General features: G+C 53.1%; 1 protein-coding gene across 1 annotated transcript; it reads right to left on the reverse strand.

Annotated features, from left to right (window-relative positions):
• Window positions 1-1,037: 1,037 nt before the first annotated feature.
• On the reverse strand, window positions 1,038-15,474 carry ZIC4 (Zic family zinc finger 4). Its single transcript, XM_024769033.1, has 4 exons — window positions 15,358-15,474; window positions 12,610-12,694; window positions 5,988-6,605; window positions 1,038-1,492 (listed from the first exon to the last, which is right to left on the reverse strand). Exons 1-4 carry the CDS (start codon window positions 15,472-15,474, stop codon window positions 1,038-1,040), a joined length of 1,275 nt encoding a protein of 424 aa, XP_024624801.1.
• Window positions 15,475-16,228: the final 754 nt, after the last annotated feature.

Genomic DNA, 16,228 nt, shown 5'->3' on the forward strand with positions numbered 1-16,228 from the left:
CCCCCCCCCCCCTGCCTTTTTAAAATTTTAAACTAAGACCAACATTGTGCAATTTTTGACAAAGACCATCACAGAATTGACGTGATTCATCCAGACTCTGTAGCCTAAGCTGGATCCCTTTGCTGTGGAGGTCTGGCCTCAGTGACATCATTGGCCCATTCTGCACCCCCAATGCCAAGCACCCAAAAGATTCCACAGGCAGCTCCTCAACAACTGTGGGGTGTGAGGAGAGGGTGATTGTTCTCAGGAGGCCTCAGAGCATTGAATCTTAAAGCCCCTTTACCGCTCTTTTGTCTGTAATTCCTGTTGTTTGGACTCCCCTCTTACCCCCAGTATGTAATGCATACAGAGCAGACAGACAGGCAGACAGATGTCTCTGTGTGCTTGGGCCAGTCTCTGGGGGAGGGGCATAAAATCCCTAGGGAAGATGCTGAACCTCCCCCCTCTTCCCTATCATCTCCTTTATTGAAGCGGTTGGAAAATTTTGCATCTGGGATTTAAATAGCTGGGGGAGGGGAAGTGTAGGGAAGCAAAAGAGGAAGGAAAGAGGACGGAAGACAACGGCTCAGGAATTCCCTCTGCCACCTTCCCGCCACAGGAACTTCCGAGGAGGCTCCGACTGGGAGCTGGGAACGGAGTAGTTATGGCTATCCGGGAGGCCCAGGCCTCGAGGAAAACATTTCCCATTCTGTGAACCACACAAGGACTTTGCGGTGTTACTTTTGCCGACTGCAGTGGCCAAGATTGCACAGAAACTCTCCTAATATGTTTTCTTGTTTACCTTCTGCCTGTCTCTTTCTCTATTTTCTTTATCCCAACCCTGGTTTCAAGCTACCCAGTCATGAGGGCGTCTGGGGGTGGGGGGCGGTGCTGGATGTGACTGTAGAATCCATATGGGTACCATATTGATATTTTAAGACAATGGACATTATAGCAGCAGATTCATTGAGCTCTAACAACTATTAGTGGTGACCTTCCTCCCTTCCTGCCTTCCCTGCTTCCTTCCTCACTCTCTCTTCAAGCCTCAATAACCCGGCCTAGACCTGGCAGTCAGGGTACGCGGAAGCAGCAACCGCAACAGCAACCCTGGTACCGAAGGCGGCGGCGGCGGGCCCAGGTGGCTGCGCGGGGCTTGGGGGCGCTGCGGGGGCAGCGGGGGCATGACACACGTACCATTCGCTCAGGTCGGCGCTACGCGCCGCCACCGCCGCCGAGGAGGCCACCGGGGGCTCGCGGCCGAAGTCCGACGAGGGCGACACGAGGGCAGACGGTGTGGCCGAGTCGTAGCCAGAGCTGGGCGGTGGCGGCGAGCGCCCGTGCACCTTCATGTGCTTACGCAGCGAGCTGGGGTGCGTGTAGCACTTGTCGCAGCCGCGCACTTTGCACGTGTAGGGCTTGTCACTCGTGTGCACGTGCGAGTGCTTCTTGCGGTCGCTGCTGTTGGCGAAGCGCCGCTCGCAGCCCTCGAACTCGCACCTGAAGGGCTTCTCCCCTGGTGGAGGCAACGCAGAGACATTAGTGCGCGTGGGCTGTGGCCCCGGCTCGGCCTCACTACCCTACCCCAATTTCTCTGCCATTTTTGGGAAGAGAGCCACCAAAAAATTCAGAAACATCTTTCCCCGGCGCCGCAAGCCCGGCACCCCCTTTCCCCGCTCAGAGCGCGCCCCCTGAGCTTCCTCCTGCACGCCTCCCCCCCTCCCCTTCTCCCGCCGGGACCTGGGGGGAGGGGACGGAGCAGGAGAAACAAAGACTCCATCTTAGTCGAGTTTCCTTCCTGGAAAATCCTGATCCACTCCGTTTGTTTTCCTCCAGATTTTCTCCACCTGGAGCCAGAAGCACCTTTGCCCGGAGAATAGAGTTGACTGAGGGGCTCGCATCTGCTCAAAATTGCTGTTCCAGCCAAATGCCTTTGCTGCCCACTCCCCGCCCAGCGGTCCACCCCAAACACATCCTGGCCCAAAGTGTTTCTTAAAGTAGGTTTTGTGCAAACGCCAAAGCGATGGAATAACACCAGGATGCGCAGCCGATGCACACGGCATGTGCATGATGTGCATTCGTGCTGCAGGGAAAGGTACTCTGAGCAATTCACTTCAGACGCGATTTTTACGGGGACTAGAGCCCCCTCCCCCTTCCCCTCTACCCCCTGAGGGCAAACATTTAGTAGCATTCTTCAAATCTTGCCTAAACCGTCCGGGATCCCTCCAGATACTCGCGCCGGCAATAATATTTTATTACGCTGCTCCAGCGGCTTCCCGGAGACTCCGCCGCGGAGAGCCGGCTCTCCCAGTCCTAACTCACTGCGAGAGGCCGGGCGGCCTCCCTAGACCACCCATGGCCCACGGTCCGGTCTCCCCAGCCTGAGCCGAGAAACCGGCAAGGCAGGTTCTGCCCGGGCCAAGCGGGATCCGGGGCCATTCCCGTGGTCGCGGTGGCTTCAGGATGAGCGCAGCTGCTGCGATCAGGCGAGGCCTGGCTCCGCGGACCGGAGGGCAAGCGGGCAGCCGGGGTAGGCCCGGGAGGGGCTCTGATCAGTGGTGTGATGCCCTGTAGAGCCGCGGGAAGGCGCGAGCGCGCGCTAGGGTGGAAATATTGGCCGAGGACAGAGTCCCAAGCCGGGAGCTCACCGCCGGCTGGATTTGCTAGCGTGTGGGGGAGGAAAGGACCCCAAGAACCCGGAAGCCCAGGTTCCTCTGGAGCTGCAGATGCTAAAGGAAGGAGAGAAAGAAATGTCCGCGTGCTGCAACAAATGGATGCTACCGGGCGCCCTGGGTTGAGGGAGAGACTACCAAGCGTCTGGCTAAGGAGGGAGAGATGCCCGGCTGGTGGAATGTTGCCTTTGGGGTTGCTTCTCCCGCCGCTTCCAGGAAAGATGGGTGCTTTGGGGCAGGTTTGAATAAACAAAGCCCCTACTCCCGAGTCCTCTTGAGGCTTAGGTAGAGCCAGAGGTTTGCGCACAACCCTCGCCTCCGCACGGCAGCGGGTTAGAGCCCAGGGCTCCTGCACTGCGCGGCCGCTGCGTCCTCCCGCCGCAGGAGTATTGTTCGTACAGTGGAACACTGGACAGTGCTGGCATCTGCCGCTTCTCGGCACAGCGGTACAGTTTTATTTAGAAAGATGCACAATAAACCCTATGTGCCCCTCGTTTTCTCCCCTCTGATCCCTGTTAGCATCTGCAAAACTAAAACTTTTCTTCCTCCCTTCCTTCTGTCTTTTCTTTCTAAAATCACTTACAAGAATCATGTAATTCAGGACCTGCAAAAGAAATCAAGATCTGCTAAGACAACAGAGGAGAAATAGAATTTGAGGTTGATTGCCACCCCCCAAATATCCCCCCCCACACACACATATCCCATCTTGTGACCGCCTTGTTGGACATTCATGTAAAACAGAAACAATGATTTCGTTCCAGACGAGGTACTGAGGCGAAAAAAGCAGGGCACTGAAGGTGATATGGGCAGCCTGGAAGTTCCAAGGCCCCTGGGAGGCCAGGTGAGGCCGCGCCCCCGCGCCCTCCCGGCCTCTCCCCAGCAGCGGGAGGAGCCCCGGACTCCTAGCCTAACTCTGCGCACCCCCGCCCCACCCAACACGCAGCCTCCCGCCCTCTCCCTCCCACCAGATCTGGGCGCTGAGCCCTAGGTGGGTGGGTGGATGGATGTGGAGAAGCAGGGTTGGGCCGGGATCCCGCAGCCCGCCCTGAGTAGCCTGGACCTGAGGTTGAGTCCTAAAAGGCCCGGAGTCTCCTCCTAGAGCCTCAGCAGCCGCGAAAGGCTCCTGACCCGGCCCGGCGCCAGGCCCGCCGGACAAAGTTGTCAGTGGCGGGGCGGTTCGAGTCGCGCCATTTTCTCGCACTTGTGGCTGGGCCGGGCTGTGCGAGCATTCCGCCCCGGCGCGGTCTCTTCTCCTCTGCCTCGGATCCCAGCCCTACCTCCCTCTACCGACTGCCTGGGAGAGTGGGGTGAGCCCGCAACACAGGGGTCCCGGGAAAGGCGGCAGGCCCGCGTCTCCCTCGCGGCGGCACCATTGTTCCGGGATTTCTGTGACCGCCGCAAAGCGAAAGCTTTCGGAGTGGGATCGGAGCCGCTGCCCCCGAAGCCAGGCCCGGGATTCAGATCCCGAAAAATCTCAACTCCTGAGAAAGCAGCCTATTCGCCGCTTCCGCGACTCGAGGAAATGAAACGCCATTAATATTTGAAAAGGCAATTATTTTCCTGTTGAATCGAGAACCGTCTTCATGAATAATTTGTAGTGAGGTCTATTGCCATTTGAGAAACATTTTGTTGTTGTTGTTTTCTCCTCTTTTCATTACTTAGGAGGAGGATTTGAGGGAAACGCCCAAACAGGAGAGGCTCTGTCGATTTTTTTTTTTTTTTTAACTCCGGTGATAATGAATCAGGACTGCCAGTGGAAAGGGAAAGGATGCACTTAGAATTCTGTTCTGAATAGGCGCAAACCTGAGCCAGCTCGGGCGCACTGAACTTGATTCTCTGCTGTAGGTCGATTGCACTGAGAATTTAACCATTTTCTGCTTCACGGACTTCAAACAGTAGGCCGGCAAAGAGCAGTAAAAGTTTGTTTAAAACCCCCCTGTCATTAAAAATGAGTTCCTACTCTGGCTCAGGACTTCGAGTCTACCTTCGTGGTGCGGGCCGCCAGCTCAATGAATAGGGAGCCTGAGGGCGGCGATCTGGGTCTCACTTCTGTCCTTCTTCCCCTGGATAAAAATCGGAGGGAGGGAGGAGTGGGGGGACAAATGCTTGCGAGAGGTTGTGGGGGGAGGAATCCTGGAAACAGCTCAGAAAAACTATACATTTCCGAAATAAAGTAGGAGACTTAAAAGTGGACTTTAATCTGGCCTCCGAGTGTGCCAATGTCCTAGCCAGGGACCTTCCCCAAGACTGAAGGGTTTGGGCGGAGAAGGTGGGATTTAGCAAGCTTCTTTCCCGGGTAGTGCCAACCTGGGTGAGTTCTTTGACTCTAATAATTGAGGATGTTTTCACCAAGAATAGACGTGCGTAAGGCAGAGTGCCAGGGAGTAGAAGTGGGGCACCAAGCTGGAACTTATTTCATCCCCTCTGTCTCCCCCATCGGTCCCCTTCTCCCACACCCAAAATGGAGGAGGGGAGATGTTGACTTTTTAAACTTTGAGGAAGCCAGGGCAAGAAAACCCTAGCTAAGAAGAATACAAACATCGGGCTGCTAAACTAATTAATGTAACTTCACAGGCTGTTCTGGGAAGTGTGAAAACTTTCTCCTTGCAATTGCATTAATTAGAGATGTTTCTGGCCAGAGGAGTTCAACTTTGCAGGCTTTTGAGAGGGCTCCTTTTCTTTCTGTTAACTAGAAGTAACAGATATGGTTGACACATGTCCCCATTTCACTTAACAGCTCAGTAAATGACATTTAAGGTGAATGAGTCTCCTTGGGTCTCTGCTAAAGCAAAAGGGAGGGTTTGTGAAACGTCCCGAGTGTGGGTCGCTAAGGCTCCAAAACCGGGGCAAAATTAGCCCATGAGACCCTCAAATCCTAAAGAAGTCACTAAGGGCCTGGTGCGCTCTCCATTCAGGTGGCAGTCAGGCTGTCAGGCTGACTATTGGAAGAGTGTGCCTCACACAATTCCAAAGGGACAGGGAAAATTTAAATTGTTCCTATGTCTTTACAACTTTGGGGAACAGTGCCCTTTAAAATACCTTAAAATCAAACTCCGTAAGCAGGGACCACACATTTGCACACACAGAAACCCAAGCATCCCCTTCCCAACCCCCAGAGCAGAAATCTCATACTATCCTTCCCACACACAGCCTCAGGAAACTTCTGTGATTCTAATTGAAGGGCATAATTAATATTTTATGAACTTGGCTCATGGAAACACCAAAATATCCCCCCTCCCCGCCCAGGTGGAACTTGAGGAAATCCAGCTCCGAGGGCCCAGAAGAGGCCCCCTGCCTCCCCAGAGGGTCCGAACGAGACAGACAGTGGCGAATACTGACCTGTGTGAGTTCTTTTGTGTATTTTGAGATTTTCTGATCTAGCAAAGACTTTGCCACACCCCGGGAAAGGACAAGGGAAGGGTTTCTCGCCCGTGTGCACGCGGATGTGATTTACAAGTTTGTATTTGGCTTTAAAGGGCTTGCCCTGGCGCGGACACTCCTCCCAGAAGCAGATGTGGTTACTCTGCTCAGGGCCTCCGACGTGCTCCACGGTGACGTGCGTGACCAGCTCGTGCATGGTGCTGAAAGTTTTGGAGCAGAGGCGCGGGGGTGCGGGGCCGTCGGCCGCCAGCCACTTGCAGATGAGCTCCTGTTTGATGGGCTGGCGCATGTAGCGGAAGAAGGCGCCGGGACCGTGGGGTGCGGCGAGGTTCATGGTCAGGTTCATGCCCCCGTAGTTATGCAGGGCTGCGGCAGCTGCCAGGGCGTCGCTGCGGGCCACAGGTCCCGGCGGGAAGGGTTCGGGCCGTGCGTACATGTCTCCGGGGAGCCCCAGACGCAGGAGTCCGTTCAAAGTGCAGCTAGGGGAGGCCTGGGGAGGCTGCTCGTGAAAGCCCGGTAACACCGAGGGGCTGGAGGCGGCAGCGAGCTGGGGGCCATGGTGTCCGGAGCTGCTACCTGTTGTTGAGACAAATAGCGCGAGTGAGAACGGGTGGCGAGGGCTGAGCGTCCTACCCGGCCCCAGGGGGCAGGCCCAGCCCAGCCACACCACGGCCTCGGTGGTCAACGCCGGCACCGAAAGCCAGACTGCGGCGGCTGCGATCCGGGCGGACAACACGAGGCCAAGCGCCTCCACCGCGGTCCGGCTGGGCGGCTGTTCGGTAGAGCCCCCTGTCGCTTCATGAGCAGGAGAGTGATGGTGGCGGCGGGGTGGGTGGAAGGGGTAGTGGGGTGCGCAATGCTGAGGCTGTGGGTTGCTGGGTGCCCCTGGGCTCTGCTCCAAAGGGGTCCGACTGGCGCTCCGAGCGCGCTTTGGCGGCCAACTCCCCAAGGCCCTCGGGGCCGCGGCGCCCTGCGGGGGAGTGGAGGTGGGGGAAGTGGTGATGTTGTAGGTGGTGGTGGTGCCCAAGAGCCCCGACCATATATACGAATTTCAGTGTCCAGCTCGGCTGGGAGAGGGAGGCCTGCTGCATCCTGGCCGGGACTCCCCGGAGCTCCTTAGGTCGGGGCGCTCACGCCACCGTCACCTGACAGCGGGGAGGGGAAAGAACAGCCATAGACAACTTCTGCAAAGTTCCCCCCCACCTCAAGTTTTGGGTTGTGACTTTTTTTTCTCCCTATCAGTCTTTAATGCCTACTTGAAATCCTGTACACTACAGAGGCAGCAGCGGGGCGCGTGAGATAGTGAATAGAGATTCGGGGCCGTGGCCCGGGCCCGCCGAGAGGAACAATCGCCTAAGTCGCCCATTGGCCCGCGTCCCGGTCCGACGTCAGCGATGACAGGCCCCTCTGCACGGGGACACACACACTCTCTCTCGCTCTCTCTCTCTCTCTCTCTCTCACACACACACACACACACACACACACACACACACAGTCACAACTGCTCCCGTTCCCCTCCCCACCCCCCAGCTCGCGCTTCTACTGCTCATGCGCTCTGACCCGGGCGCGGATTCTTTTCTCTACTCGTGAGCCCCCTCCCCCTTCTCTCCCCGAAAGCTGGGCAGATCTGCTCTGCCTCGCCGCTCTTGGAAGTGAGCGGGGCTGGGTTATGCCTCCATTCCCCACGGCTTTGGGGAGGGGGCGTTGCGCTGCACGTAAAGTCCTTCCGGGCAGACCGGACCCCCCAGCCCTGCTGGGGCCGATGGACAGCACCCGGAGCGCGGGGACTGCGGCCTGCTTCGGCAGCTTGTCCCGGGAGTCGGGAGGAGGCGAGGGCCGGGATCCAGGGAGGAAAGGCGGCTGCAGACTAGGAGGCCGGGAGCGGGGGCGATCCTAGGCTAACAGCCCTTGCGCCTAATTTTGTTTTCTCGCTTTTCCAAATTTTCTCGCGTCGCTCAGCTTTCTCGCTCTCGTTCTTTCTCTAGCCCTCGCTCTCAGTTCCACGAAACCCCTGAGCACACTTCGCCTTCCTACTTGGATCCTTTCTTCTCCCCTCCCCCTCTGTCTTCTCCCCACTCCATCCTTCCCACTTAGCCCTGCCGGCCCCTCCTTCCGGGTGCCTGGAGCGCCCAGAGACTGGCGGACCCAAGAATCTGGCCCTGAGCCGAGCCCCAGGACTGGGCCGGAGACGGTGATGACCTGGGAGAGGCTAGCTTCGAACCCACACCGCCCTCCCAAGAGGGCCTAAGAATCCTTCCCGCCGCAAATCACACCGACCAGCGGGCGACGGGCCAAAGAAATAAAGGCGAGGGGAGCGCAGCGAGGCGGAGCGGGTCCCCACACCAGGTCTCTCTCCCACTATCAAATTGCGGTCCTGAGCTCTGTATTCTGCCGCCGGGCGGAGCCTTTGGAAAAGGGAACTTAAGAATCGTTTCCACTTTGAGCTCCCTCTGGCCACTTGTTGCCCGCGGCCGGAGTCTCTGTCTCTACTCGCTTGCCTAGAGCCGAGGTCACGTTTCCCGGCCCAGGCTGTGAGAGCGACCTCGGGCCACGGCCTCCTCTCGCAGGATGCCCTCCCGGGCTGCGGGTTCCTCTGTCTTGGGGCGGGGATCGGCCGGTGGAAGAAACCTTCAGTGCTGGACCAGCCGAGTGTGGCGTAAACAGGGGGGAGTGTCCTTTGTTTGTGCCGACCGGCTAGGGCCGGCTGCATCGCCCGGCGATTTAAAGTGCTGCTGGCCCTCAAGCCTGCGTTGCACTCAGTAGCCGAAAATGCCAACCTAAGTTCTCTCGGGGCTCCCCGGCAGCCATAGAAAGTGCCCTCAAAGCAATGAAAGACTTGGGTTTTTAAGAGAAGTTTGAAGGATTGAGTAAAAGACCCCACTCCCCTAGCAGAGGTGAGAAGTTTGGACAGATTACAAGGAACTCTGATGAAGTTGATTGAGCTGCCCCAGCCATCTCCAGCACCAAGAACTATTCTTAAACATTTCCTGGTCAGTAAATAACGGTTTCTTTTAAATTTTTAAAAATAATTAACTTATTTATAATGGTTGGCAGATTCTTTGAGCCTTTCTTCATTTAATGCATTGTTCCTGGCTCAGTGCTGCAATTTAGCGAGGGATTAACTTCCACAACAATTTTCCTCGGCTTTGACAAGTCCAGGTCTTTTTGCTCCTCCGGCCGGAAGAGCTTAAGCAAGCTACCAATAGATGCTGAGTTAGCATTAAAAAAAAAAAAAAAAAGTTGAAGGAGAGCATTTGACAGCTGAAGCCCTTCTGCTCTGGAAACCAAGGGCTTCCACACAGCAGTGTTGAGACTAGACTTGGAGGATTTGTCTCCTTTCTTGGCTTTCACCCTCTCCCACACTCTCGCTTTCTGCGGTTTATCCCTTTTGCCCACAGGTGCCTCCTCTCTGTTTTCCTGCCCCGTTTTCCCTTCCTCAAAGCGCTGGTTTCAAGGCTTCTCACCACGCAGGTGTCTTTTGAATGATACAGTTGTCTAGGCAAACCCATGAAGGGTTCTGAAAACAACAAAGACCAAAACAAAAAAACAAACCAGCATATTCCTCTTTGGGGCCCCTTGCCCAGCACTTTCTCCTAACCATTCATCAACATAGAACTTAGTCAGCCCCTCCAGCAGCACTGAGGCCTAAGTGCTGGGGCAATGATGCAGTAGTCCAACAGTGAAAATATTTTCTTTCCCATCCGAAAGTTGGCAATCTACAACCTACTGTTCAGGATGTTTGTCAAACTAACCATCTAATTTGGCTTCCATTAAAACTCTGATTTGCACAAAAACGAAGCACTTAATATGTACACCGTGACCACACCTGCATCAAAAGCTTTGAATAATAGTACAGAACAGGAGTATTCAAGTTGTTTTAGGTTGTGGACCCTTTTGGAAACCTGGTGAAGCTAGTGAACTTTAATAACCCTGTGCTTTTGCCCACACTCATAACAGAAGAAGCAGCTATAACATTCCATTAGAAGGTGGCGAAAATAAAGATGCGTTTTTTCCCATCCAAATTTGTGGGACCCCCCACCCCGAATTCTAAGCACTGACTCCACAGACTCCAGGGCTAAGAAGCAGAAGTTATATACAATAGACTGTTACTTCACTACAGTCTCTCTTGATAAGTTTACCCTTGAAAAGCTTTGAACATGTGTATGGCTTTTTGTGCCAACAGTGAAAGGGCAGATACATCTGATTCAGCCAAATTCACCGACAGTAACCTGGCCCCATTGAGCTCCTTCCCAGATGCAGACTTCTTTTGAAGCACTGAAAACATCTGGACCCATCCCGGGTAGATGCTTCTTGAATAGTCAGGGGTCAGTTGACCTAAGGTCGCTAAGGTTACCTAATCTTTGCAAGTGCCTTGAAGCCACGCGGTTCACACCTTGGTTGGCTGAACACAGCAATGGGACCAAGCATTCTCCCAGAGGGACATTTCCTCAGGGACAGAGATCGGGAGAAAAAAAAAGCCATGTTACTCACTAATATTTATAAACAGGGAACTTTGGGTGATTACATAAGGGTCTTCAAGGCGTATCTCTGAAATAAGCCCCAAAGCAGTATCCAGCTAATCACAGATGACAGATGGGGCACCGATGTCAGTGAGGCATATTTTAGCTTTCAGGGCCATTCCTTTGAGTCTTCCAGTGCCCAGGTAGCAAGGATTCCACGTTTCATTGACTATTCATTGGGCAGGCTAAGTAGTGGTGTCCCTCAGTGGTGCTCAGAACTTTTCTTTCAAAAGTTATCTCACCACACTTACCCCTAATACCAAATGTTTGGCTGAAGCATTCTATTCCTAACCATGCTGGGGGTTATAGCATTGTTGAGTCCACATTTCTGCTTGATTTGCAGAAAAAAAAAAAAAAAGATACATTTGCAGCTCAGAGATCTTCAGCAGAGTTTCAAGAACCACTGGAGGTTTTCATGGGGGCCTATTTGGAGCAAGTTCCACCACCAGACTCCAAACATCCCTCCAGACCTCGAAATCATGCCCTAAGCACCTTTGTTTACCCAAGCTGTGACAAAGAAACATCATAAACTAAAGTGATTTCCTAGTCCTGCTGTATAGAAATATATTTGGTGGCCCTACCATCTGTTATAGCTCCTCATATCACTGGCTTAAGTGGGGGAATGTCTGACTTCCCTTCCTTGGAAAGGAAACAATGCGGGAGATTTCAGATCAATAGCTGGGATATTTTTTCCATTTTGATCTTTTCAACAATGCTAAATGATGATTATCTTGTGGCAGCTTATGCCCGAGCCAGGATCCCAGAAGCTGAGGGCCACTGCACAAAGCCTGGCCAAGCACAAACCTTGTTGCCTGAATATTGCGCATCTAGGTCTGCAGTCACTTGTTCAATCCTTTCTTCCCTGTTTCTGGCCAGGGTACCATCCAAAATAAGGGGGCAAATCCCTTCGTAGGCTATTCACAGACAGAATTCAAGATTCCTACAGTGAGAGGTTGTCTCTGGTCTTGCGGGAGAGAAAAATAACAACTTAAGCCCCAGGAGCCTTCCGTAGGTCCATGCCCACATCGCACAGAAGAGAAGGGGTCTGTCAGGATTTTGAAGATAAAGGAAGATATTCCTCCCCTCTTCTATGGAAGTTTGGGCTTTAATCATCATTAATGGAAGTACGTATGAAAGAAAATATGCTTGGATAAAATTTAATTTCGCAGCAAACCATCATTTGACAACTGATTAGGAAACATTGTTAAAGGATCTTCCAGACCAGCACTGAGGAATTAAAACAACGGAATTTACATAATAACCACATCTCTCTAGAGAATTTGCCATCAAATCATCCCAAAATAATAGAAGAGAGTCATTTCCTAAGTTGTCCATTTAACTTTTATTAAGAAGGTTGCATTTCCTACCAACAAGGGAATACCTTGGAGGCAACCATCAGCTGGTGGTGTAGTTGAAATGAGGGAAACTAGATGCCTGAAAGGGGAAACACCCAACCCTAAATCATATGCTTATTCTAAATGGAATATTAAATTAAATTCTTCACAATGAAGGTATTCCTGACAGAGCAGCTGTCAGTCACTCCCTGTTCAGACACCACATTGTGGGAACATCGTGGCTGCCACATTGCGGAAGGCTGGTGTCCCTGGTAAAGATGATGCATATCATGTAAACCCCATCACCAAGATCAAAGTCTGCTCCTTTCATGTAAGCCAATACATGTCAAACCTCATTCCAATCAAATCGTCCGGAAATGAATTCAAGATGAATATGTCATAGAATAATGTGACAGTGGAACTGCAGAAGGTCAGGGGTGGTTGTTTCAATGAGAGAGTCGTCAAATATTAATTCTAGAATGTCCAGATGAGTAGACATTGAGGGGGATTAGCTGGCTGCTGGTGGGACGTTGTGTCGCTGATTTGTGTGCAAATGTATCAAACACCAAGGTGTTGTTCTAAGTTTCACTGGAATTCAAGAAACACCCCCAAACTCACAACCAACATAACCAAAAGACCAAAAAAAAAAAAAAACATACAAAAATAACTTCCTACTTAAAAAAATAACTTCAGCAAACCAATATTCAAAAGAGGATATTAACTTACTTGACTCTTTCAGGGCGTTTCGGTAAAGCCGCATTCGTTTCCTCATCACCAAAGAAGTCTTGTATCTCATTTTCTGACTTTGAGCCTGTTTGGGAAGAAAAGAGAGACAGTCACTAGTTAAAGGATTTCCTACATGCTCGTATGGCAAGACTGTGTGGCCTGAATGTATGAGTGAAAGAAAGTGTTGGTCTGAAGATCTTTTCAGTGTTTTCTTTGACTATTTTCAAATTTGGAAGTGAAAGAAGAGTCTTCTGCTGGGAACTACCCATATTTACTGCAAAATAATATATCCTGGTTGATAAAAAAATATTAAAAATCATCATTTCCCAACTAGATTTTTATCCGTAACTTATTTGTGGATCTCCCTTACAGGTAGAGTTAAGCACACTTTCGGTCAGTCAGTGTTCAAACGTCTCTCACTCCAGAATTTAAACTTTTTAATCTGAGAAGCCCCCCTCATTTTCTTTAAGTTCATTAATTAATTGAGTTTAGTGAGAAGGGGGGCTGGGTGTCCTCTGGGAGGTTAGCAGGTTAAAAATTGAGTTGTAAGTGTTGGAACTGATGGGAGAGGAATTTCTTTGCAGGCGTGTAGCTCCTGTTGTGCCCAAGGTGGTGTGGAATCCCCTAACCCTCGCATGGCTTCCACCCCCTCACCCATCTGGAAGCCATCGCAGTTGGTTTTTGAAAGTGAATATAAAATTCACCAGTTTGGGGTGGGGGGAGATTATTTCTATCAATTGGTCCTGGCTGTCCACATTTTTTAGTTAAGCAGCTTAGAAATAACCCACCCCCACCCCCAAAATATTTGCATTCCTTATCAAATTCACTTTTTGGATAGAGCTATCCAGCCTTTGGTCACCTTAAAACCTTAAACTCATCTTGGGGACTTCTGCATCTGTCAGGCAAGGCTGAAGGCAGTGGAACAGCCAAACAGGCGATTCACCCAGCCCCAAACCTCAATCTGGCCTAGAAAGACAAACAGTCATTGAAAAGGTCTCAGGCTGGACAAACACAGCAAGCTCTCTGTCAATGAGGACGTCTGCCTGTCTTGACACTCCAGCCCACAGAACAAGCAGTTGTTTAACTTGTTGAACCACAGGCCAAATCCAAGTGGACCTCTGCTATCTCAAAGACTTTCCAGTTCTCTATGCTCAAAGATCTCTTTCTCTCTCCCTCAACCGCCAACCCGGGCTTGAACTAGCTTAGGTATTTTCACCTTTCACTCCCCCTTCTTTTCTGGGTCCAAGCCTGAGGGGTGGGAGTAGGGGTTTAGACTCACCTTTTCCCAGAGGGTTTTATTTATTTTCGATTCTTTCTAACCAAAAGGCATCTGTCCCCAAAGGTAATAAGCTCCTTCCCGCACAAATCAGGAAAGAAAGAAAGCCCAAGTTTGCATTCCTACAGAAGGGCAGCGTGCTGGGTGTCCTTGCTCTAAAATTTCCTCATGGCAGGATGTCTGGCACAGGAAAAGTCCTGGTTGGTTGGAACTAATAGAATTTACTTTTTTGCTTCAGAGGGAAATGGGTGTGAGTTTCCCTAAAGAACTCTGTCCACACCTACAATGCTGCTCGAGCCCTCCCTTTAAGAGGCCTGGGTCCCTTCTATCCCCAGGTCCTGACAGTCTTTTGTGCATTATAAACCCACAGGCATGCAAACAAATGTCTCAGAGGCTGGACTTCAGGCAACTGGGACCAACCTTAAGCTGCTCCTGTAGCAGCTCCATCACCGGCCTGTGCATGGAACCTGGGTAAATATCTTCTCCTTTGGTTCAAACTCTGACCCCACTTAGCAAGCCAGTCATCTCGCTGAAGGAGGGGTGAGAGAATCTAGGAGCAGCCCCTGGGCCCCTGGACCTGAGATCCTTGCCAACCCAGGGATATAAAAGCCCTGAAAATGTTCAGCTTGGTTTTCCCCGAAAGATTGTTCCTGACTTGTCTCCTCACACCAGCCCTGGGCACTGAATCACCAGTCAGGAGCACAACCTGGGGACTTATTGGAATCTGCCTTCTTTCCCTTGAGACAAGAAAAGAGTGCCAATGAGCTTCAGTAATTGATCGTCCCGGGGGAGAGCTATGAAAGTGGGCCAGTGGGTACAGGCAAAAGACATCATTTTTCTTTGGGGGGAACACCAAGCCTGCACATTGTGGGGTCGCCCTAACAGGCGCAGGCCTGCCCAAGGTCAGAGGTCATCTTCAGCCTGCTTCCCAAGCCAGCGACTTCAGTCCCCGAGACTTCCCCACTGCTCCACACAGATTAAGCCGCAGGAGCGCCGGCAAAGGCATGTCCGCCTCTCGGCCACAGCTCGGCCGGCGGGGCGGGTGCAGAGCAGGGGTCCTGCAGGCTGTCTGGGAGCTCCCTGGCTAAAGGCAAAACGGCTCCGGCCTCTTCCCGTGGCCTGCTGTCGCCAGCTGCACCCGGAACCTCCCTGGCTCCCCTTCATCAGGCCCTCAAACACCAGGAATTTGGGCTGTGAGGCTGGGTTGTGCGACGGCCTTTTCTCATTCTTCTGTTCCCTAGAGGGAAAAGCTGAGGTTCCCCCAGCTGGGGCCTGAAGACTGGGCGACCTCCGTGTGCCCAGAGTAGAATCTGCGTTAGTGGGTCGCTTGAAAGACCAGCCTGGACATTTAACCATCCCTTTGAACACCCCCCCGCACAAACCGCCGGCGGCCAGACAGAGGAAGGGAACATGGTGCCTCTTCGCAGGTCGCTCTGAGGCCAATGCTGTCGGGAAAGGGGTAGAAATATGACCTTGCGATCCAAAGGGAGTTTCCTGCAGACGGTGCAGGCCAAGTTCCAGCCCCTCCAACGCCCCTTCTCCATTCCAAAGACCTTGCTGGCTCCCAGATGTCCCCATGGACCATTCATCAACCCCAAACTTTCCCTTCGGGGCAGTTCTAGCTTTGTTTCACAGCCTGACTCTGTTCCCGCCCCACTTGTCCCTAATTTCCAGGGCCTCCATGTGTCTAGGGTAGTGGCCAGAATCCCAGGTAGCTGCGGCCTTCTCCTTTGAGAGCCAGTCGTAGCCCTCGTTCGCATCCGGGAGAAAGAAAGTCAAATCCCAAACCCACAGCCCGCCGCGCGCAGAGAGCGGGTCCCAGCGGTCAGCGTCCTGAGGCAGGACCAGACTGCAAGAAGGCGAGGATGCGGGCCCCGCAGCTGACCCAGCCGGCATCCCCAGTCAGGTAGCGGTGGAGAAGCTCCATCATCTTGCTGCCAGCCGGGGTAACTTGGCTCCTTTGACCCTGGAGAGGGGAAGCCGAGTCTTTCCCTGCCATCCTCGCGGGGGCAGGACGGAGAAGCAGTCTGCAGGGGCCCCCTCCTGCGCGGGCCCAGCTCACTCGGGGCGAGGGAAGCTCTGGGCCACGACTCCCCTTCTTGGGCCAACGGTGGGGCACCCAGGCGATTTACAAAGAGGGGAGGGAAGGCGGGCAGGCAACAAGCTGCCCTTGGTCCGCGTGCCAGTGGGAGCCCCATTCGTCCCCCTTGCACCGCCCCCCAGAAGAAGGGATGGACTCATCTCCAGCGTAGCCTCTCGGCGGAAGGGCCCCCTCCTCCCCTCAGTGTCAGCGGGGTGGGGCCTGTACCCACGGTTGGGGGGCTACGGAGGGAGGGGATGGGG

This window comes from Neophocaena asiaeorientalis, unplaced genomic scaffold, assembly GCF_003031525.2.
Source record: "Neophocaena asiaeorientalis asiaeorientalis breed wild unplaced genomic scaffold, Neophocaena_asiaeorientalis_V1.1 scaffold118, whole genome shotgun sequence".
NCBI classification, from domain to species: Eukaryota; Metazoa; Chordata; class Mammalia; order Artiodactyla; family Phocoenidae; genus Neophocaena; species Neophocaena asiaeorientalis.